At 34.0% G+C, this 23,814-nt stretch overlaps 3 protein-coding genes across 6 annotated transcripts; 2 read left to right on the forward strand and 1 right to left on the reverse strand.

Moving 5' to 3' along the window:
- Positions 1-155: 155 nt before the first annotated feature.
- LOC133697103 (pre-mRNA-processing factor 19 homolog 2-like) lies at positions 156-9,109 on the forward strand. Of its 3 annotated transcripts, none has more exons than XM_062119460.1 (18): positions 156-307; positions 396-481; positions 1,003-1,074; positions 1,211-1,273; positions 1,983-2,069; positions 2,851-2,998; positions 3,078-3,199; positions 3,395-3,511; positions 4,217-4,312; positions 4,392-4,451; positions 5,343-5,417; positions 6,411-6,515; positions 7,221-7,337; positions 7,490-7,567; positions 7,641-7,752; positions 8,070-8,121; positions 8,374-8,444; positions 8,537-9,109. In XM_062119460.1, the coding sequence occupies exons 1-18, from the start codon at positions 295-297 to the stop codon at positions 8,650-8,652; spliced, it is 1,590 nt and encodes a 529-aa protein (XP_061975444.1). In that variant the 5' UTR covers positions 156-294; the 3' UTR covers positions 8,653-9,109. The 3 variants fall into 3 exon arrangements, with proteins under 3 accessions (XP_061975444.1, XP_061975445.1, XP_061975446.1); XM_062119461.1 differs by having other exon boundaries at positions 7,641-7,737; XM_062119462.1 differs by lacking the exons at positions 156-307; positions 396-481 and adding an exon at positions 535-870.
- A 673-nt stretch (positions 9,110-9,782) lies between these two features.
- On the reverse strand, positions 9,783-13,712 carry LOC133697104 (uncharacterized). The gene is made up of 8 exons (XM_062119463.1): positions 13,355-13,712; positions 12,335-12,816; positions 12,159-12,231; positions 11,981-12,061; positions 11,790-11,853; positions 10,872-10,959; positions 10,681-10,765; positions 9,783-10,017 (listed from the first exon to the last, which is right to left on the reverse strand). The coding sequence occupies exons 1-8, from the start codon at positions 13,439-13,441 to the stop codon at positions 9,979-9,981; spliced, it is 999 nt and encodes a 332-aa protein (XP_061975447.1). The 5' UTR covers positions 13,442-13,712; the 3' UTR covers positions 9,783-9,978.
- A 6,109-nt stretch (positions 13,713-19,821) lies between these two features.
- Positions 19,822-22,161, forward strand: LOC133695759 (plasmodesmata-located protein 2-like). 2 transcript variants are annotated; one of them, XM_062117702.1, is made up of 3 exons: positions 19,822-20,965; positions 21,546-21,659; positions 21,761-22,161. In XM_062117702.1, the coding sequence occupies exons 1-3, from the start codon at positions 20,200-20,202 to the stop codon at positions 21,766-21,768; spliced, it is 888 nt and encodes a 295-aa protein (XP_061973686.1). In that variant the 5' UTR covers positions 19,822-20,199; the 3' UTR covers positions 21,769-22,161. The 2 variants fall into 2 exon arrangements, with proteins under 2 accessions (XP_061973686.1, XP_061973685.1); XM_062117701.1 differs by having other exon boundaries at positions 19,833-20,965; positions 21,543-21,659.
- Positions 22,162-23,814: the final 1,653 nt, after the last annotated feature.

Raw genomic sequence — 23,814 nt, forward strand, 5'->3', positions numbered from 1 at the left:
AAATTATGGGTTGCGAGAATTAATATAGCCCACAAAGATACTCATTTATGGGCCGGAAAGCCCAATCCTTCACTTGGATGATGGATCGGCCGGTCTTCTCTTCCCTTCTCTTCTATCGCTAATACATAAAATGAAATAAGAATAGACATGTTACATTACAGTTCCCTGGCAACTGGCACTCAAGGCTCCTGCCTCTTGCTCGGCTGCTACTTAAATTTTACCCTCAATAATCGTTAAATTTAGATAGCTACTTCGCAGCTAGTCCCCAGATAGACCCTAACTTCTCTTTCTATAATGCATTGCTCAAGTATCTCTCTCTTTCTCTATAACTCTGCTTTTCTTTTATGTCTTGTAGTTTCTTTCTCGATCTCTGGTTTATTTGTTTTTCCCGACAGTTTCCGGCGAGGTTCCGGGAGAGCCCGTCGTCTCGAAGAGGTCTGGGCTTTTATACGAGAAGCGCTTAATCGAGAGACACGTATCGGTATATTTTTCTTTACTCTTTTAGATTATTTTTTTAAAATCAATTTTAGGGTTTTAGCTTTTAGCTGGCTTCTTAGAGTACAGGTAGAGAAAAAGACATTTTTATAATTGTCATGTGTTTTGTATAGCTTGAATGAACAAACGAGATGTTATGGTTTAAAAGTTTAATTAATGAAAATATTGAAGCTGCTTGTGTTGGTTATTTTGTGTTTACTGAGGAAGTAGTAAAAATTGCGAAGGTTAGGGTTTGCAACCTTGAGGTGATGACAAAACTAGCCAGGATTTATTTAGGAAGTCAATTTTTTCGTGTCTTTCTAACTCTTTTTGAATGTGCAAGAACAAGTTCCTTGTTTGACAGAAGGGAGGGAGGCATAGCTTTTGCTGCCTATGGTTGTCTTTTGCTCTCCAAATCTATAAAATCAAGCTTTACTTTGAAGTGCATTGATCTTCAAAGTTTCTTTTCAGGAAATTTGGCATGGTGTTTGATAAACCTTGTCTTGTCGGTGTTTATTTTCTAATCAGGAATATGGAAAATGCCCCATTACCGGGGAAACGCTTACCATGGATGATGTTGTTCCAGTCGAAACAGGAAAAGTATGTTTAGTTCTGGTCTTAGTTTCAATTGTCATCGTAGTCTTTTGTACCCCACTGCTGCAGTGTCAGCTGTTTCTATACCTGACTAGTTTGGTTGTTTCTATACTTGATTAGTTTTTTTTTTCTTTTGTTGTAGATTGTGAAGCCGAGAACTGTACAGACCGCAAGCATCCCTGGGATGCTTGGAATGTTCCAGAATGTATGTGTATCATCCCATATGCTACCTTCATTGTCAAATTTCTGACTTCCAGCTTTTCTTGATAATATGGTGCGGTGTTAAGATTCATGTTGCTGTGAAGTTGTAAACTCTTGTATCAGCATTTCTTCATTTTTTACAAGATAATAAGGCTGCAACTTAATAACTTTTTTACTCGGTCACATATATGAGAGGGATTCTTGCCCCCATCAAGTTCTCCTTGAATTATTACTACGACGCTGATAAGCCTCTATGCCTGATTCTATCAAAATGTTATGCTTTTTATCATTTATAGTATAGATAGTTTGCTTTCCAAATCTCTGGTAATAATCACTATACATCCTACCTGTAAAGCTTCCCTGGAGTTCATCCATGTGCAACTCCCATATTTGTTCTATTTGAATAGTTTTAGCTAAAATAATAGTAAATTGTTGGATGATTTTCATTGCAGCTGAGACTAGAAATCTTCATTTGGAAATAGATGTGCTCCTGTCAAAAGTTTAAAAAGAATTTTAACACTTGGATTTGCTAATCTACTTTATGTTTAGATGACTAAATATTTTCACTAGATAATCATTTAGTTCATTTAACCTGTTCATTAACCAGTTCTAATTATTATGGTGGCTCATGTAACCCACCCTTTAATGGGCTTGTTCTGCTAATATTTTTGCATTTGATTTTGCTTGTAAAGTCATTCTTGATCTAATTGCAGGAATGGGATGGCCTAATGTTGTCCAACTTTGCACTGGAGCAGCAATTACATACAGCAAGGCAAGAGCTAAGTCATGCATTATACCAGGTAATTGCCTCATCATTAGATGCTTGTTAGCATGCTCCTTGTTTGGCAGGGAACATATGGTATATCATCCTTCTGTTTATGCTAACTATGAACGTTATTATGTATTTCTGCAACTATTATTTTATTATCATTATTTAAGCATTGTTTTAACATAACTGTTGCTTACTTTTGTGCTTGCCGTCATTTGAGTCTTGTTTAGTTTACTAAGTTTGTTTTATTTGGAATTCATTGTTTCATCTTCACAATGACCATGAACCCTTAATCAGTGATTTTTGTGTTATCAACAGTGCATCAATGTTCTTTCTGATGCAGTGGATAAGGATTTTTACTTAAAATGGAATTTTCCTTTTCCTTCACTAACCTAGAAAGTTACAACATTGTCTGTTAACATGAAGCTCTATTTCAGTGAGATATCTATTGCTGTGATAGAGTGGTCCAGTTATTCTACCAAATTTGGAACTGCCTTCTTTCTGTAATGGATTTTGAACTATAGAAATTGCTGCCCATCAGCATTTTTGCAAAATTGTTATTGTCATCACCCGACGTGCGACAGTTATCATCTAAGACCCTTGAAGTTTTTGTTTTCAAATTTGTTTTACTCAACATTCTAGCTTTTGTAGAAGGCCGATCCTAAAGTTTGTCTCATCTCTAGTTTCTCCTTGATGTCAGACCTACTTCTTTTTTTGGTTTTAAAAACAATGCAGGTTGGATTATTGAAATTATCACTTGCATACTTTACTGATCCAACTCATGGACTTTTATCGTTTTTTTTTTCCGGCAGCATGATGCTGCTTGCCGTGTGATTGCAAGACTTAAAAAGGAAAGAGATGAAGCAAGGTCATTGCTTGCACAAGCAGAGAGGCAGGTACCCATGTTTACATCAGAAGCTGTTACAGCAAATGCTTCAGTTCTTAGCAATGGAAAACGAGGTTTTTCTCTTCTATCCTTCTTGGTTTTCTCAAGTTGCGTATCAACACGTCATTTAAAGCTTTGTTGATATCTTAATAGCTGCCAAGGATGATGATTTGGGCCAACCTGGGAAGAGAGTACGACCTGGAATTTCTGCTAGCATCATTACTGAGCTTACAGACTGTAATGCAGCTCTTTCACAACAGCGGAAAAAGCGGCAGGTACTTAGGAGTACTAAATTTCTGTTGGTAGATTGCGGATGTAGTTACATTACTTTGGCATGACTAAGTTTTCAAAGTGTATCTCTGTGTGATTTATTTAAGAGGATAAGAAATGAATGAAGTTAAAGCCACTTCTTTTATATGTGCTGCTTGATTGATCTGATATTCACATTCTTTTCCCCTTTTAATGGTTAGGTTCCTTCAACATTGGCCCCTATTGATGCTCTAGAGAGGTACACCCAACTTTCAAGCCATCCACTTCACAGAACTAGCAAGCCGGGCATCTTATCTATCGATATACAATATTCAAAGGTAGGAAAATCTGTAAAATTTGATCTGGTTGATGAATTTTATATACTCAGTAGGTTTATCTGTTTAGAAGATTTTTGTAAACAAATAGTTTCCCAGCTGCATTGAGGCATGTGCTGTTCTGTATTCTGAATGCCGTGGGAAATTTCCTGACTTTGTGTAACTATTCACTTGTACATCAAATTTAGGCCACTTGCCATACAGTTGCTGTATTTGTGGTGTTCTTCTTCTGAACTTGAATATAATGTTTGAAAAATTGCTGCATGTAGTGTACTTGACTATGATGTTGCAACATTTCCCCATAACTGCAGTTTATTGAGAGATGATTGATGAAAGCTATAAGTTAAACCGTAAATAATTACGAAACATTGACGTGGTTCGATGGTGGTTTATATATGTTTTCAGGAAAGTTTCTCTCATCTGGTTTTCCATGCTACTGTTCATGTTTTAGTATATGCCTAGTGTTTGTCTCATTAAAATACCAAACTTAGGGATTTGGTTTGTTTTTGCTCTTCTAATAACACACACTCTGTATCTTATGTTGGCAATGGGTGATAGGAGCTTGCTTTGAGTTTATATCATATAATTGTTGTCTAAGGTTAACAAATTCTTTTGATGTTTAGCAGTGGCATAACTAGCATTAATGAGCTAAATTGCTTTGCTTGCTGATTTGTGGTGATTGATGCACCATTTCTCTCTGGTCTTCAGGATATCATTGCTACTGGCGGGGCTGATGCAACTGCTGTAATCTTTGATCGGCCATCAGGGCAGATTGCATCTGCACTCAGTGGTCACTCAAAGAAGGTTGTTATTTTACTTCATTTATTGCTGTACCTCTGATTTTTAGTAAAACTTATGAATGATAACATCATTTTTGTTGTAGGTAACCAGTGTGAAATTTGTGGGTGAGGGTGAATTTTTCTTAACTGGATCAGCAGATAAGGTAAGCACTGTTCAATTTGGTGGGTGTTAAACATCTTGTTTACCGTTGTTATAGTCTTTCCCCCCTTTTTTGCTGATTGTGTTTTTTTCCTAATCATAGTCTGAACTGGCTTTACTCTACTTGGTTCAAGGAAGCTTGGCAACCCACATAGAATATCACTCCCATCATCTCATCTTTATGTCCCAACATTCCTTTTTAGTGTGTCCCAAATTATTAGTTGATCTGTCAGTTGTAGTCCATGAATTACTCAACCTGAAAAAATCATGCGTTTTTTATGAGAAACAAAAGCATTCAGCTGAAAGGATTTAGATCATTGCAAATCTAGTACTGGAGTTAAGGTGCCATTTGCTGGAACTTTGCTGGAACTTCTAAAAGTATTGTAATATAATCTTTGTTATGTAGGATTTACTCATCAACATTCAAACGGTCTGTGGTTATAGGAAAACACTGTGAGGATTCTTTTAAAATAAAAGGTCAGAGTGGACCATGAGAATGTAAATGCAGTATGCCCTTTTCAAGGAAACAGTGATTTAGTATCATTTAGTGGTTGTGGATGTGGAAGCAATTGCTTGTATGGAATCGAATCTCCCATGAAGGAGGTCACTTGCATCATGGCCACAAATTTTATTTCGTAAAGGATTACATCATGAAACAATGTCCACTGTGATCTTCAAACTAGTTCTATTTGTAGCTATTATGAATCTTAAAGTTTACCTTGTGATGAGACTGGACTTTTTGATAGGCCCTTCCTCTGATTCCTTTCCACTTCTTTTTCACCCATTAAAGAACTGAATTTCTGACATCTGGATCTTCTCATCCACAAGTATCCTTGCTTAAATTAGTGTTCGTAGGCATTCATCCAGGATTTAATTTGTTTTTAAAATGCTGCAGACAGTTCGAGTGTGGCAAGGATCTGAAGATGGGAACTATGATTGCAGACACATCCTGAAGGATCATACTGCGGAGGTAATTGCCTTTCAACCCACGTTGGTCCTTTTTAATAATCAATGACCAATTGTTAGCCCGATATTGGGATACAGATTCCAGATGTTGCTTCTGTTTTGATAAATCCAGGCATATTCTAGAGTGGATACTTGCTTTAATGAAGTGCAATGCTCAGGTTTATGTTAAATAGGGCAGAAGATAGATAACCTCTGCCAATGGGGCCTTTCTAGGCTACTTTAAATAGCTTTTGTAGCCTGTTCTTTGTGGCTGAATTTGGGTAAGCCTCAGGTAAATGCCTTTTTTCATGCCTGCATTTGATGGGAGCTCAAAGGAAATTCCCTAATGTGAGCTTGAGGCCTAGGACCCAAGCAAAATCCTGAGTCATGTACTACATTTTACGCTTGCCTTGTACACTGAATGAAATTTGCAAAGCTTGTTTGAACTAAATGATCACAACTAGTTTAAAACCATTGACCTAGAATTGAGTCATTCTGAGATCAATCAAATCAAGTTTATGGAAAGCATCTGCTTTTAATGAAGTACAATGCTTAGGTTTATGTTAAATAGGCAGGATCAAAGATAGATAACCTCTGCCAATGGGGCTTTCTAGGCTACTTTAAATAACTTTTGAAACCTGTGCTCTGTGGCTGAATTTGGGTAAGCCTTGGGTAAATGCCACCCAAGCAAAATCCTGAGTCACGTACTATACATTTTACGCTTGCCTTGTACACTGAATGAAATTTGCAAAGCTTGTTTGCATTAAACGATCACAACTAGTTTAAAACCATTGACCTAGAATGGAGTCGTTCTGAGATCAATCAAATCAAGTTTATGGAAAGCATCTGCTTTTATTACAAGGCAGTGCTGTTCCCTGACCAGATTGTGCAGACTACAAACACTCATGTATTTGCACACTTCTTGGTATCTTAATATTTTCTCAGCTTGGTTGTGATGTTGTACTGATTTTGTGCCATTTTTATTACATGATATTGATACGCGTGCAAATTCTGTCAGGTGCAAGCTGTCACTGTTCATGCCACAAATAACTACTTCGTGACTGCTTCTCTTGACAATACATGGTGCTTCTATGATCTCTCCTCTGGTTTATGCTTGACTCAGGTCCGCTCTCTCCTTTGTGTGCACATGTGTGCTCATTTGTGTCTTGTGCACGTTCACAAAAGTAGTTATTTTCAATTTTTTTCCTCTATGTGAAATATGTAGGAAAGTTGATAGCAGAAAAGATATTGCCAAAATAAAAAAATCTATCACCTGTTCTGAGATTTTCACTTTCATGACTGATTATTGTGTTTCATTTGATACAATGATCTGCAGATACAATTCATGAAAGTTCAGGAGCAATTACCTTTGCATTTTACCTAAATTCAAAGAATTGAATCCTTCTATCACATATTTGTGGTCTATTTCAATTATTTTGGTTTGCCAATAATAAGTTGAAAACTTAACAGGGAATTGATGTTGAACTGCACATTATTCTCCATTTATGATGCCTTTTTGCATGCTCGAAAGCTCGAAAGAGGCACATTTAAAAAGTCACTAAGATCAGACAGAAAGTGAATGGTGAAGTAATGTTTTTGTATTGTGCAACTCTGGAGTATTTTTCCTGTACTATGGGAATTTTTCTTCAGGCTGTTATCAAATACTTCGGTTAAAATATCCTCTATTACACAAGGTTTCTAAATGTTTCAGTCAATGTTAATTTTCTAAACTTGGTTGTAGTTTTTATTTCAATTTTCATGTTAAAATTTCATTGTGTCAGTTGGATCTGGTTCTAGGCAAACTATACATGGATGTTTAATTTTGCAGGTTGCTGACACCTCCAAAACTGATGGCTATACATCTGCTGCCTTTCATCCTGATGGTCTCATCCTTGGAACAGGCACTTCAGAAGCAGTTGTTAAAATTTGGGATGTAAAAAGTCAGGTACACATGTCACTATCAAAATTGTTGTGTTTATTGCTTTTTCAGATTGCAGCATGTGGAGGCCAGATGTGCACAAAATAGAACTTTTGTCTGTTGGTTTAATTAAAACTATTTGATGTTTTACTTCTTTTGCATTCTTTGTTTATATGCAGGCAAATGTTGCAAAATTTGAAGGCCATGTTGGACCAGTGACAGCAATATCTTTCTCAGAAAATGGATACTTTCTGGCTGTAAGTATCTTTTTATTTTTCCGAACAACACATGCTGTGATGGATGATCTGATTTAATGTTTGTACTGGACAGACTGCTGCCCATGATAGTGTTAAGCTGTGGGATCTGAGGAAATTGAAAAACTTCCGGACGCTCAATCTCTATGATTCTGACACACCTACAAACTCTGGTGTGTGTTACTATGGTGATACTTCTCCTTATGTATATGTGTATGCCTTCATGGCTAATGGCAACATCTTGTTGGCTATAGTTCTTATGATTTTCAAGCTTTTATGGTACCTGCTTCCCGCTACCTGACAAGTCATACTTGCTATGATGAATTCTGTGTGTTAAGTGGTTTTAAAAACTTCAAGCTTGGCTATATTTCTTTCTTTTATTTTTTGAGGCTCTGTTTTTTTATTGCACTCTCATATTCTCGGGTGGGCAATCTTGTTCTACAGCAATATGCATGTTTTTTTATTCTTCTGTGGGAAGATGTGATGTTCTTTTTTATTATTGCAGTGGAGTTCGACCACAGTGGATCTTACCTTGGAATTTCAGGATCAGATATAAGGTTCAGTCTCCAAATATCTAGTCATTTTCAACAGATTTTAAGAATTTGTTTGTCTGAAGTTGGATTACAGCTCTACTTTTTTGCCTATTCACAAAAATGTTTGGGCTGTGCAAACGTTTTTCTGATAACGCTAAGAAATTTTTTCCTTGTCGGAAAAGCTATTACCATATCTTTTTCTTCTTTTTTTGGAAAAATTCTGTAAATTATTAAAAACGTTTTTCCCATCCGATTTTGTGTCTTGTACTTGTGCAGAGTTTATCAAGTTGGCAGTGTTAAAGCAGATTGGAATTGTATCAAAACTCTTCCTGATTTGTCTGGCACAGGTTTTATCCTTTTCTTTTCTATTATTGTTTGTTGCTTCTCACCTTTGTTGGAGGTATTGACAAATGCTCTACTATTCTGTGTTTGGTTGCAGGAAGAGCAACTTGTGTAAAATTTGGTCCTGAATCAAATTACATAGCTGTGGGATCGATGGATCACAACCTCCGGATATTTGGCTTGCCTAAGGATGAAGCTCCATTGGAATCATAATGAAGTTACCAACTTGGAAAGTTGAGCTTATGGATTTCTGCAGTTGCTGCCATAGCTTTTATTGGGGGCGGGTGCAGCAAAACGATAGAACAAGGAGTTTAGTCATGTGGTGCCAACACTTGATGCAGTTTTCAGGCCTGGAATATGCTTTGGCGCAAGGTGGTTGTCCTGGGATTGAAGAACTTGAATTTGACCAGCTACTACCAGTCTTTTTGTATTTGTTATATCATTGGAACTTCCAGAAGATGTTAATCTACACGGTGAGGTGTTGTGTACTGGGGGGCACACTTGATAATTGTCAAGCGCTCTTCTTAAAGGGATAGCCAGTTGAGATCTGTATTTCATCACTGTAGTGAAATGTTGTTTGACGTGATTGCAATTGCCATGCTAATTAATGCACCATGGTTCAGGTGGCTGGGTGTGTTGACAAGCACAACCTAGGCCGGTGTTATAAAAACCTCTGTTATGGTCGCCTGCGATGGCTATTTGTTCGTGTCAAAGGAGCTTACCTTAAGCCGCTGGTGACAGTTCCTTTTCTGCCATTGAAAAAAAACTAAACGCTGATAGATGCATGCGGAGATCATAGCTCAGCGATGCAAGGGGTGTGTGTTCAAAGAAGTATCCATGCCATTCTCAACTGGGAGCGTTGAGAACGATATAGTTTCTCACTGTGCCCATTTTAGTGGTGGTATGCAGTGGACCTCACCGCTGGATGTTATTGCGCCCATTAGTTCAATCATGCAAGGTTGGCAATGCTCTCTGGGAAGAAACGTTTGGTGATTCTGGTCAATCCTGACCCCATCCTCCCCTTTTAGAGCGTGCATGGAACCCAAGTTAATTGAACCTGCCATGCCCGTATTCTGTGTTTATATCTCTGTTTATTCAGAAAGAAACTAGCCGATAGCTAATTTCCAAGTAACACAACTCCATCCTACAAAGTCCCTCCGTTTCCATCTCAACAGATTCCAGACCAGGATGTCCAGGTTGAAATTCCAAACGAAGCTGTTGAGATACATGAACCATTATAGTTTTTTTTCTGACGAGTGTAAATAAATAATAGCTCCCAAAGCTCCTGTTGCATCTTGCTAAGCACCCGCAACTAGCCAGATATATACACAGGTTACAATGTATTTGATGAAATGGTCTCAGGTCTGAAGACCGGATTACCATGGCTTTATTCACATAAATCAGAATTCAAATCTAAAATTTTACCAGGGCCAATTCTCTGCATAAATGGAGTACTCCATGATCCAAAGAATAAAGAATGAAATCACAAACTAATCAAAGGCGACAAAACAAGAAGCTTCCATATCTTGCCTACCATCATCAGGTAAGGTATTTTGATGCATGTGTGAACCCCCAGAGCTGCAACAAGAATATATCATCGTTATGGAGAGAAAAAAGGATCTCAGAAGTTGAAATGGTAGCTATTCCTAGATGCTTAAAATTTGTCAACAGATGCTTCCAATAACATATATCATATATCCAACTTTGATTTCACCTGCTCAAGCCTCCAGGTTCAGCCAATCTGAAATTGTGAGACGATTAAAATCTTATCCTAGGAGATCTAACATCAGTGCTCTCAATTAACTTACTGTCAACTACACCAACACCAATGCCATCTATAGAGCTAAGGTAGGCCCAAATATGGTAAAAGTGCACAAGAATACAGCACAGTATCCAAACTTTCAGCTGTTTTTAAGAGAATATAGAAGGGATTTGGTGGTTTGCTTTTAGGCTAGTTACGAAAGCAGAAGCCTTATATATTAATTATTCACTCGCAAACCATGACATGCTGGAGACAGCCTTAACCAATGCAGCCAGAGAGTGACAAGCATTCAAATGAAAGGTGAGAAACAAGTGGCTCTGAGCGGGTTCGATGAAGTTGCAAGGATAGAAGCCCATGTTTACTTTTTCACTTGTCAACCACGAAACTGTTCGGGATTCAGACAGTAACTCGAAAAAAATTAACAAAATGGAACAAAAATTGCCAAAGTTGCCAAGGACAGTTAAAAACAGTTAGATTACCTCAACATTCTTTAACTCAAACTCTGGGTTATGGGCCAGGCACAAGTTACCAAATGTTTGACAAGGTCCACTAGTTCCATTCAACCTTTTCCAAGATTAAAAAAAAAAGGGTTATGTAAAGAAACAAACACAAAAACTTTTGCAGCAAATGGAGAGTTTTTCAAAGAGGAATTAATAGAAAAGGAACTCACAGATCTCCATCCATGCACAAAGCAAAGTTGCCACCACCTCCAAGTGCTAGTATGTCATTCAAGCACAAGTAGTAATATCTGTTGGCACCTATTTACATAAATGAACCACGGGATCAGCTCAAATTTTATGGCTTTAATCTTAATGGTATCTCTCTGAAAAAAAAGGTAGCAAACTCTAACGTTAGAGAGAATTAAAATAGTAAAATTGCACATCAAATTCCCAAAGAGCAGCTTTCTGTCCATCAAGAAAGCAACCATCAATTATAATTTCCATTAGATTTATAATTAATAAACTTGTTGATTTATTATGTTTTGCATTAGCAGAAAAAAGGGCTGCAGACAGCAGACCTCGAAATGCTCTCTTTGAAAATGGTATATTTAATTGAGCGGGGGCTCATCACTGTTATTGTTTTAATTTGATCCCAAGGCCTGGTTGACTACAATACAAACTACTTAGGAAGCTTGAATATTTCTGGCTTGTAATTCCTAAGGTCACCTAAATAATTATCATTCACCACTCAAACATCCCACAAATTCAGCAGACAGACTCTTTCTTAATATTTACACACAAGATACAGGATGCTCAAAGTACCAAAGTTTCATTGAAAAAACATGGATGTCTAAAAAGCATGGTTTTTTTTTTTTTTACATGAGAACACCCCTCCCAGACCATGTATACGTTTCTCAGCATGCACTGGCTTCAACTATTATTGACATCTCAGCACTGTGCAACAAAGTTTCCTCAATTCTCTTTGTAAGAGACTGATCAAATCATCATTTATATACAAACTGACCAAATATGAATGTTGATGATACCCGGAACATAGCAGTTTCATTTATCAAGTTGCTAGATGTGTGTATAATGAAGTTATTATTTGCATTAATCTGGAAAGAAATGAAGTGCGTAAAAGTGCTCACCAGTTGGTCTAAATATCCTTGGTTCACCATAAATGGTTGTAAATACAAATGATTGGTTTGTCCCCTGCCACAAGTATCCGAAAATGGTAAGAGTGTTCAAGGAACTGTTTGAAATTTGATTGTAGAAAAAAGCAGGGAGGACAACACCCTAACATGTAAATTGTAAATCAATACAGTAAAGACAAGGTTACCTGATATTTTCTCTTGGCAGTAGGTTTCAATGGACATTCTAGCAGCCCACCAAACACAGCACCTTGTCTATCACCGGTAATCTATAAGTAGCAGAAAACAAGTTTAAACCAGTTGAAAAACGACTAAAATGATGAACCCTTGCCATATGGAATTTGTCAGAACATAGCAATGACATACCAGCAAACAAGGACCAGAAACAGCGGCACTCTTGCGAATAAGTGTATGAAGTGATATGCCATGCTTCAACGTACTGCCCTTCATTTGAAATCACCAACAAAATAAATCAAGATCCAAATGGAAGAACAGTTGTGCAGCAGCACAAAAGGCTGCGGGTTTATTAGGAAAAACCTTACCTGTACAGCAAGGTCCACTGGCATCCCTTCACAATATTAGGAAGGGATGAGAGCAAGAACTCATACAGCTCTGAGGAAATAAAAGTGGACTCATCCATGAGACAGGGAAAAGGCTTTCGTGGAGTCTGATTATTTGCTTCTTCAAATAAATCACTATCACTACTGCTCCTTGCAGGGGCAGCATCATCATTACCGTCATGACTTTTAACAGTTTGATTGTTTTCGAAAGCTGCATTGTATTCTTTGTCGTCTTTACAAGATTTTTGGAATTCCTCTGTCTCGCATATTGTGCTGCATTCATGATACCTATCTGAGTATTCTTCTCGCTGTTCAAGATCTTTACCGTTCCATCTAACAGGAAGTGATTGAATTAGTTTTAACTCATCCTGGTGCTTGTTAGATCTAGACCCGACAAAGCTTAGTGAAGGGATGGCGAAGGGAAAATATGAAGATGATTTTTCCCCTTTAGAGCACGGCCTGGCCTACACATTCAAAAATCTTGCGTCACAAACAGAACCAATAAAAAATAACAAGTATAAAGAGCCCGAAAACAAAGCAATTACCTTCTCCTTACAAATTCTAAAATCCGTAAAAATTCAAAGCTACAGGAGTTGGTTTCGATAAAGTTTTTATTTTTTTCTGGTACAAGCAGTGAAAGTATAAGAACCCATGTTTCTTTTTGCCTTCTTTTCTCGTATTCTCTTAGCTACCAAGAAGAGTTTTCAGTATTTTGTTATGTTTTTTCAGCTACCAGACAATGGATCCAGCCAGCACCAAAAACAGAATTCATAAAAATCTAAAACCAAATCTGAATTCCTTTTTTTGTCCAGGATGTTGAGGTTTCTATATCCAAACTGAAACAATCAAAATCAACAAAAGCGATTCAAGTGCCCAGCTACGTTGTATAAAAGCAACCAGATCTAACATTGTACTATAGGGAACGAAGGGAAGAAGAAGAAGAAAACCCATCAAAACAATAGAAATAAAAAGCAGGAAATCATAAAAGGAAGGTTAAATTACCTGAGAATTATCAGGAGAAGAAGAATTGGGTGACCCGGCAAAGAGACGAGATAGTTGATTTGAGACTTTTTCTTTAAACGCACTCATTCTTTTATATTAAATGATTTCTTCAGTTCGCAGTGAAGAAGATTTAACAACTGCAGGCGCGAATAGTATCTTCTCTAAAAACAAATTGCAATGAACGTTTTGTGTTTGCAGCTTTTTAAGGTTTGTGTTTTTTCCTTTTCGTGTTGGTTCTCACACAAGCATAGGGAGAGGAAAGATCGTCGGTGGAAAGGGAGGAGCGGACAATTTTACTTGCGTTTGCCTTCCTCGACACCTCGCAAGGAGTTAGCTATTTTCTCTCTCTCCCCTCCCTTTTTAACGTAAAATAATTAAATTGTAGTAACTATACTTTTCAGACTGGCTGGTCCGGTTTAAGTTTCAGATTTTGAGTTTTGAGTAAGTTATTAAATTTAATTAATTTATTGGATTTTAATTGGGTTACTGAGTAGTTCAAGTTAATTTTTTTAAAAAATCAAAATAATTTTATTTTAGTAAAAAAAATGGTTAACGGGTTGTAACCGAGTTTTTCCAATCATCAGATTTTTTTTTCTATATTTTTTCTTCAACTAGACCTATTTTCAGTTTTGAATTAGCTAGATTTTAGGTCAACCCACTAGACCATATTTCAAAACTATAATAGTAACCTTTCTAAAATAGTCAAATAATTAAGCAACATTAATTTTTTCATATAAAAACAAAATAAGAGGTTTAAGTTTCTTAAAAGCTACAAAATATTATAAAATAAGCATAATAAAAATAAATTTTCTTTTAAAAAAGCGAAATTTACAATAAATAAAAAGATATGAATAAGTAAAGTTATTTTAAAAATTAATGGAAACGTGTAAATATCAAATAACAAAACTTAATTTTTAATTAAATAAATATTGGAAAAAAAATTCAATAAATAAATAAATAAAATCACGAATCTCCTGTACTTAGAGGAAATAATTACTTTTGTGTGCTATGTGAATGGTGCATGATTTGTTTTTCTTTTTGAATCTATATATCTTAGAATCTTCATTCGACACGTATAACACTCCTTTTTGATGACTTTTAGTAAGAAACAAATTCTCAATGAACCATACATAACTCTCTCTTTTGAAACTTTTAGTAAATAGATTTATAATATTTTTCTTTTAACTTAATATAATTAACTAAAATAATTTAAATAGAAAGTGAATATTTAAAAATATTATATTTACATCTACACTTAGCACTATACATGTTGTTTTATGCTTTTTTAAATTATTATCTTCTGTTATAACAGATATAAATTACTAGCATTGGTTTAAATTTGAATATCAAAACAAATCATGAAATTTAATTTTTCATCAAATATGATGTTAATAGATGAAATTAAAAAAATTAAAAAGAGAGAGAAAATGAGTCAATCAAGTTAACATGTCAAACCCACGACCCGGATTATTAGACGATGACAAACCCAATAAAAAGCAAGTTCAATGTTTAAGGATATATAATTCAGGTTATAAAACCGATAAAACCTCTTAGAAAAAAAATAAAAAAACAATCTAATTTAACTATGGTTAAAATGTTAAAACTCATGATCTTGATCGTGAAACCAATGTATTCTTATAAAAAGTAAATCAAAATAAGTTATAAAGTTTAATTTCAAACTGATTTAATGTTAAATGATAAAATTAAATAAATAATTAAATAAAATACATAAAAAACAACTCGAGCCAATTAAGTTAATCTGTTAAAACCTGTAATTGCAGCAACCATTAAATTTAGAACTTCGCTGCTTCTTTTTGTTGCTCGGGCTTTATGAATTTATTCGCTTCTCTAACGTACTATTTGTTTTTGTGTTCTAAAATTGCATTTAAAAAAATTAAAATTTTTATTTTTTTTACTTTAAATGAATATTTTTTGGTATATTTAGATTATTTTGATACACTGATGTCAAGAATAATTTTAAAAAAATAAAAAAAATATTATTTTTATATAAAAAATATTTTAAAAAATAAATACACTCACTCTCTCACTCTCTCTCTATGCAGGGTTCATGGATGCGACTACCTTTCAACTCCTCTGTCCTCTTATTATTTTCAAGAACTTGCAGCTCATCTTGTTCTTTAATATTTTTTTTTTTTTTTTTTTTTGATTTACGTGGGGTGTCCGGGCCAGCTTGCGCGCACCACGACTATTCCCCACGGCCCACTGGACATCCTGCAAGCCCAGGGGCAGGTTAGGCACCGCGGGGGTGACAGGCGTGCACATAGAGGGTCGAACCCGGGACAGGGACGGAACAAGTCACACGGTTGACCACAGCAGCTAGGCCCTCCAGTGCTCTTTAATATTTTCTTATTACAGTTAATCGCTGCTTAGTTTTCAAGAATGGCAGTAAACTGCATACTCTATTTATTCACAGATTTCACTGCTGATATAATCCACTAAAAAGTTATTTACAACCTCTTCGTTTGCGGAAAATAATATTTTTTTTGAAAATAAATTTTTTAAAAATAAATTTCAAAAAAATAAATTATTTTATAATGTTTAGCAGTGTAATGAAAAATAAGTTGGAAAATACTTTCTAGTGTTTAGTTATGTTATAGAAAATAAGTTAGAAAATAACTTATTAATATTTTATTTTTTTCAAGTTTATTAAAATAATGAGAAACAAATCTTACAAATTAAAAAGTTGAATGAGAATGAAATTGAAAAAAATATAATTTCATAAATTATCTTAAATAAAATAAATAATAATCAAAATAATAGAGATCAAATCTAAAAAATTAAAAGATGAAGAAATTAAAACAACAATAATAAAAATTTTATAAATTGTTTCAAATAAAATAAGTAACAATAAAAAGAACGAGGATATAGATAAAAAATTTCAATTAAAAGATAATAAGGAAAAAAAATAACAATTATAGAAATAAAAATTAAAGTTAATATAAAAATTAAATTTGAAGATATGAAATTGAAAAATAAATATTGAAAACAAAATATATATAATAATCAAAAGTTTGAGAATAAGATTTGATATAATCAGCAAATAATATGACATTTCTAATTTTTTCACAATTTCCGCTCAAAATAATAAGAAAATATTTTTTTGAAAACCAAGCTAAATTTTCTGATGACCGAAAAATGTTTTCTATTAACCAACTTTTATAATAATAAAAAAATTTAAAAAATAACTTTTTAAGAATTACTTAAACAAATATATCCTTAATATAATAATAACGATTTTTTTTTTAATATCAAAATCATAAAAGAAAATTATTCCAAGACAGAGGTAGGTGCAAATTACAAGACAATGAACATGTGGGCCAGAATTGAAGTAGATGGCCGTCAGTTTGAGGATTCTGAAGATCAGCAATGAGCAGAGGATGATTGCTGTGAAAGATCCCTGCCGAGAGTGAAAGAGGGAGGAGGGCAAATTAAAAGACCCGACCCGACCCGACATCATGATTACTGTGCTAATCCTTGTTTATTGCAGTAAACCACTTCAATTACCAAGTAAGTAGTAGTTAATTATTGTAATTATAACATGCCGTTTACTCGTAGCTTGTGCTTTGCATCTCTAAGCTTGACTTCTTCAATGCTAAGGACGTTTAACGGCAAAATTATTCTGTAGCTACATAATTGGATTATTACTGTATACTTGATATAACATTCGTAGGAGGTCAGATATTTTATTATTTTATTTTTAAATAAAAAAAATTATATACATAGATTTTTAACATGTTTTTGAAGTTGGAAAAAATTTAAATAAAAATCAACAAGTTTATCCATGTATGTAATTAAATAAATTAAGAACTATGTACGTTAATAAATGAAAAAATCATAAATAATAACTATAAATTAAAAAAAAAATTGAGATATGGATGTGGGTCAAGATATTTAATCTTGCTAACAAATTGTGTTTGCTAAATTTGTTTATTAAAATATTTTTTTATTCAAGTAAACGATAATAGAAATAGAGACACAAATTAAATTGATTGAATAAAATAAAAGAGAAAAAAACAATATGCAAGGCTGTATATATTATAAATATTATCCAAAAATAATTTTTTTATTTTAAAAAATAAAATTTAAAATTTAAATGTATAACAAAAAAAATAATTGTCATTTTAAAAGGTTCTTTAAACAAAATAAAAAAGAGAACGGGTATTAATATTAATATTAATATAAATAGAAAAAAAATCAGAGAAAACAAACGTATAAGAAAAATCATTAATAAAAAAAAACATAATTTAGAAAATAAAAAAAGAAAAGGCCATGCGCTACAGGATTTTGGCCCATTTCGTTATGGTTCGCCCTAAATTTTTTTGAAATAAACAAATCAGACAACGTGTCATTTGATTTGTCCAAATTCCAGCCACCGTGGTAATTGAAAAATTAGGACTTATGTTTTTTAACCGAAAAACCTATTTTTGACCTAAAACACCTCAAGAACTGTGATAAACCTATGCATGGCCTCAAATAAGCCAAAAAAAAATTCAAAAACCAAAATCAACTCGAAACCAAAAATCCAACCGAGCTTATGATATGTTTTTTCACGAACTTTAAATGTGAAAAAAACACCTAATATGAACTTTCATCATCAAATGAAACTATTTGACACAAACATCGACTATTTTAATTGTCTAAATTGGTGTCAACAATTTTTTTCTCTCTCTACCATTAAATCCGACAATCCCTCTTTCATCTCTCAACCAAGAACTAAAAAATAACAAAAATAAACTTTTGTATCAAAATTGAATTTGAAAATAATTGAGGCACCAAAATCATATAATTTGTGTTATTTTAGAAGTTAGATGACCAAAGTATATTTTTTCTAAAACTTTTAGCACGTCATCCATGTTTGGTTCCTTTTTAATTTTTGTCCCTATTCTTTCAATTCCACTCTTTCCTATAAAAATTAAAATTAATTGACCTTCAATCATGATCAAATCATCCAAAATAAAACTTCATGGACCAAAATAATTTTTTAAAAAATGAACAAGGCCAATAGTGATAGCTGTATAATGTTCACCAATATTTTTATTATTCATCTTATGCCAAGTCGTCTTTATTAATAATTGCCAAAATGAATTAAGAAATTAACATAATAGTTATTTCCATCAATATTAATGGCGTGTAATAGATATTTTTTTATTAACAAAGTTTTTAAGAGAAAATGACTCCACCCCTTTAACAAAACAACAAGATTCATGAGATATAAATATCTATTAAACTATTCAAGTAAATGATTCACATTTTATATTCTCTTATCATACATTCTTATAGCATTTATCACATGAAAAAAATAAAAATAAACATCCTAGCTCATATAATTTAATGTTTATTTTTTTATTTATTTATTACAATCTCTTATTAAAAAGTCACTAGTATAATCATCGAAGAATCATTAAACCCCATAAAAAAACTGTTTTGCATGAATCAAGACTTTCACCACTAACCATCTTCTCCATTAATTATAAAGAATAGAATTGTCATGCAACACACTATCCAAACACTTAAAAATCATATTTCTTAGCATATTGGATTCTGATATATTATTGTATATATTGATTATTCTTTAAACTCAATATTGGTTTTTTATTTTTACTATTTATTTTATTGTATTATAAGCTTGTTGAAATTGAACTAATCACATGTGTATTGGTTCATTTACTATAATATACAAGAAAATAAAGATCAAGAGTATGTTTGACAGTGTGGTAGCGGTTGCTTTTCAAATAATTTTTCGTACCGAAATGCATGTAAATGATTTTTTCACTTTTTAAAAATCATTTTTGATATAAACACATCAAAACGATCTAAAACATACAAACCATATTAAATTTTAGAAAAAAAATTTAAATTTTTTGGGAATATGATTTACATCGTGTTCCCAAACGGTTTCTAAAAAGATCATAAATGACTTACATCAGGGGTGCAATTCAACTGGTCAGGTTCTGAGTTTGATTCATAAATATTACCAGTTCAAGTTTCACAAACTTCAGGACCACTAGAGATTTACATGGTAGTTAACTTTAAGGTACATGATATTAGTTGAGGTGCGTGCAAGTTAGCATGGACACCCACGTTAATACTAATAAAAAAAATCATAAATGAATCAAGATTTGGTGATGTGTATTTCATTGAAAGCTATAAATTCGCAAGGATTTCAATTCAATCCTCATGATCAGTGCATGAAAATTAAACAAGTTAAAAAAAAAAAAAAGAAGGAAAGAAAACAACGACCCCATTGCTGCATTCAAAATTCAAACCCTTAACTCAAGTATGATGCTCTTCAGTCAAACTTCAAGCCCTGTACACGCACAAACCCAGATTCCTTTACATTCATACGCTTCCCAACTTTCATAGAGAGAATATTTTCTTCCTTCACCTTTCAATAAAAATTATTTTATTTTAAACCAATTTTGTTCTCATTCTCTTCAAATACTAAAAAAATACGCAAGTATTGGTACTCACTGTTCACCATTCCAATGAAAATTGTAGAGCAGTACTTTTTTTATTAAAAAAACTTCTCTATTGTCTGCTGGACTGTGTACTCTCACTGGCGGCGACAGGGAGAGAGAGAGAGACCTCTCTAGCTCTCATACCAATCCGCATATACAGAGAAAAAAGTAAGGTAAACACCCAACACCAGAAAACTAAAACTAAAACCAAAACCCACAAGACAAACTCTTCTTGAGCAATTCAAAGCACACCCCAAAACCCAACCTCTCCTTCATTTTCTATCGTCTCTTCTGTTTTGACCAAAACCCACTTCTCAAATCCTTCCAAAACCTGTCATGATTTGATCCATTTCTGCCATTTCCCAAATGGGTTTTCCCTCAAAACCCTTTTTTTGCTCCCTCTTTCTCTCCACCTTTCTCTTTGTTAGTCTTTCTCAGTCTGCCCCTGATTACAGCACCTTGATCTACAAGGGCTGTGCAAAGCAAGCTTTTCAAGATCCAAATGGCGTGTATTCACAAGCCATCTCTGCTCTTTTTGGTTCTTTAGTCTCCCAGTCTACCAAAACTAAGTTCTTTAAAACCACCACCGGGACTGGCCAAACCACAATAACTGGTCTCTTCCAATGTAGAGGAGACCTTAGCAATACTGACTGCTACAACTGTGTCAGCAAACTCCCCATTTTAACAGACAAACTTTGTGGCAAAACAATAGCGGCAAGAATCCAGCTTAATGGATGCTACATTTTGTATGAAGTTGCTGGCTTTGCACAAATTTCGGGTATGGAAATGCTGTACAAGACTTGTGGGGCTAAGAATGTGGCAGGAAGAGGGTTTGAAGAGAGAAGAGATACTGCCTTCTCAGTGATGCAAAATGGTGTGGTTAGTGGCCATGGCTTCTATGCTACCAACTATCAATCTGTGTATGTTCTGGGGCAGTGTGAAGGTGATGTTGGAGATTCAGATTGTGGCGAGTGTGTGAAAACTGCTGTCCAGAAAGCTCAGGTTGAGTGTGGGAACGCTATCTCAGGCCAAATCTACCTGCATAAATGCTTCATTAGTTACAGTTATTACGCAAATGGGGTGCCCAGGAGATCGTCATCATCTTCCTCGTCTTCCAATTCAATCTCATCAGGTAGTATGTACTAGAAGGGAATTCTTAGGAAATCTAAATCTGGTATTGAGAGAAAAGTTTTCGGCCTTTTATTTATCAGTATTTAGTAACACTCGTTTTGGTCGAGGCTTGCTTTGCTGGATTCTTGATTTTTTTCTCCTTCCTAATCATTTCTATTTCCCTGTAAAGAAAAGGTTCTTTCTTAATAGATTAGCGAGTCTCTTTATATATTGAATTAGTATATATGGTTTGGGTTGTTGAGTTTCCCTTTGAAAAGAGTTTTTCCTTTTCTTTCTTGAAAACGATAAAAGGAGGTTCTTTGAAAAAATAGATTAGTGGGTCTCTCTGTGTATTGAAATGAGAATATGGTCATGGTTCTTGATTTTTTATTTCCGATTTGTTTCTGATCCCTGTTAAAAGAAGCCAATTTTTTTTTATAGATTACTGGGTCTCGTATCTATTGGAATTAGTATATAACTATCCCGTGTGAAGAATGTGCAGTATCTTTTCAATTTGTTTGAAGGTGGTTTAATTTTAACTGGCCTGAGAAATATATATAATAAAGACTTGGATTTGGGATGGGATTTGATGGATGCAGCAGGGACAGGGCAAAATACAAGGAAGACGGTGGCCATTATAGTAGGAGGGGCAGCAGGTGTGGGGTTCCTGGTCATCTTCTTGCTGTTTGCAAGAGGTTTGATAAAGAAACGTGAAGGTATGCTTTTTTGCACTTCGAAGAACATTATGGGATTGGATAATTATACTCTACATTTCACTGGTTATGACCTCTTTTGTTCTTTTAATTATTTTGTGCAGATTTTTAAGAGAAAGAGAGGGTCCTAAAGAGGAGGCAAACACCTTTTTTTGAGGTGGACTCTTTCTACAATTTCATTTCTTTCTGTAGAGAAATGAGTTTTCGCGGTGGGCCAGTTTTGATGAAGAAAAAGATAGGATAGAAATGGCCAATGGGGGTCTGTTCTGTTGTTACAATTCGGTAAGGGAGTATATATCTGGGGATGGAAGTAAGTAACTAGGGCTTGAATGTGTTTCACAAAGGTGAAAACAGACAGCAGAATGAATGTTTGTCGATTTGAATGGATGACAGAGGAGAGTTGAATTGATGGGCTTTGCCCTTTATATTTTGCATAGCCATGTGGGTGTTTTGCCACCTTTTCCCTCTTCTCCAGATTAATGCACCCCCATTTTCTTCTGCTTTATGCTTTTTAGAAAGTGGTAACATATACTCTCTCTCTTTCCCTCTCTACATGCAGATGGCACTCACTGCTCATGCATTTCATCATCTCTTTTCTTCCTCTTGTTTTGTTTTTGCTTGGATTAACAATGATATGGACCTCCGGCTTCAAGTGGATATTTGATGCAGAGTCTCGGGTTCTTTACTAAAAAATAGAAAGTCTAATTCACATCATGATGAAGAACAGTTTGTAAAATCTTACAACCATGCCCTACTTTTGGCACTGCAAATTATGACTTCCAATCTCTCTACGCATTTCTTTTCCCTGTAAAAGGAGTGCTAGAGTTTAGACAGCTAGATGCAATTACCATACACTGGCAGCAAGCTGGAATAAGCCTCATGCGAGGCAAGGGAATATATAGCAAGATGGCCTCGTTTTTTTTTCTTTTTTTGCTATATGATCTATCCATGACAACCAGCATGCGATATTCTTCTTGCAACAATTTCTCTGTTTTTGAAGATTATGGCGATGTGATAAATATAGGAGACGAGCATCTGATAGTATTTTTTTTTTTTGAGCTTTTGAGGCAAATAAAAGTTTATCTTTTAAGAGATCTCAAACCTGAAAAAAGCTCACACACGTATCCTCCTCCTTGAAGTAAAACCCACAATGAACATTGAGCCGCAAATGACGCAAAGCGGAGCTGCTTTGAATTTAACTGCGTTTTAAACGCAAAACTCAGATCCTGTTTGGTTACGTGGTTGAACCTGTATTTAATTAAATTAAAATTTTTTTTTTGATAAAATTGAGTGCGGTTTATATTTTTTGAATTGTTTTGATGTGCTGATATCAAAAATAATTTTTAAAAAATAAAAAAACATTATTGATATATATTTCGACATGAAAAGTTATTTGAAAAACAATCATTATCACACTGCTAAACACATTTTTAATGGGCCCATTAGAAACAGTTGCAAACTATTTTATTGACATGACATGAAATGTAAAGCTAATTTCCGAAAGAAAGCAAGGGAAATGTTGCTCTTGTTCCATGGCAACTACGGATATCTTTGCTTATTAGTACGGTTTTTTTAAAAATAATAAGTAAAATAATACAGTTTGAAAAACAAAATAGTGAAATAACATTGTTATATTGCAATTACAAAACAAGACATTTAATTTTTGTTTTTTGAAATAAGCTACGTGAATTATAATAAGAAGAGAGATAAGAGAAAAAAAAATAAAAAAAAAAGACACTCAAAGTAAACCAAATCTTCCATAAACACAAATATAAAAATATTAAAAAGATCGTCGATGATCTAAGTGTGATATATACTAGCCACCATAATATCTCGAAAAATAAATAATATTAGAGAATAAAAAAATTGAGAACAAACTCATTAAATTATTATGAGATTTTTGCTATTAGATTCATTAAATTTATTAACAACCGTGTTCTAAAAAAATTTTAAATTTTTTTTGCTAAAATTTAATATGATTTATATGTTTTGAATCGTTTTCATATGTTGATGTTAAAAAAAAATTTTAAAAATAAAAAAACATCATTAACATGTATTTTGATATAAAAAATTATTTAAAAAGCAATCACTACCACACTACCAAACATGCTATAAAGAAACTAAGGAATTTTGGATCATTGGCTGATATTTATGAGAT

The sequence above is a fragment of the Populus nigra genome, chromosome 6 (assembly GCF_951802175.1).
Source record: "Populus nigra chromosome 6, ddPopNigr1.1, whole genome shotgun sequence".
Classification (NCBI taxonomy): domain Eukaryota; kingdom Viridiplantae; phylum Streptophyta; class Magnoliopsida; order Malpighiales; family Salicaceae; genus Populus; species Populus nigra.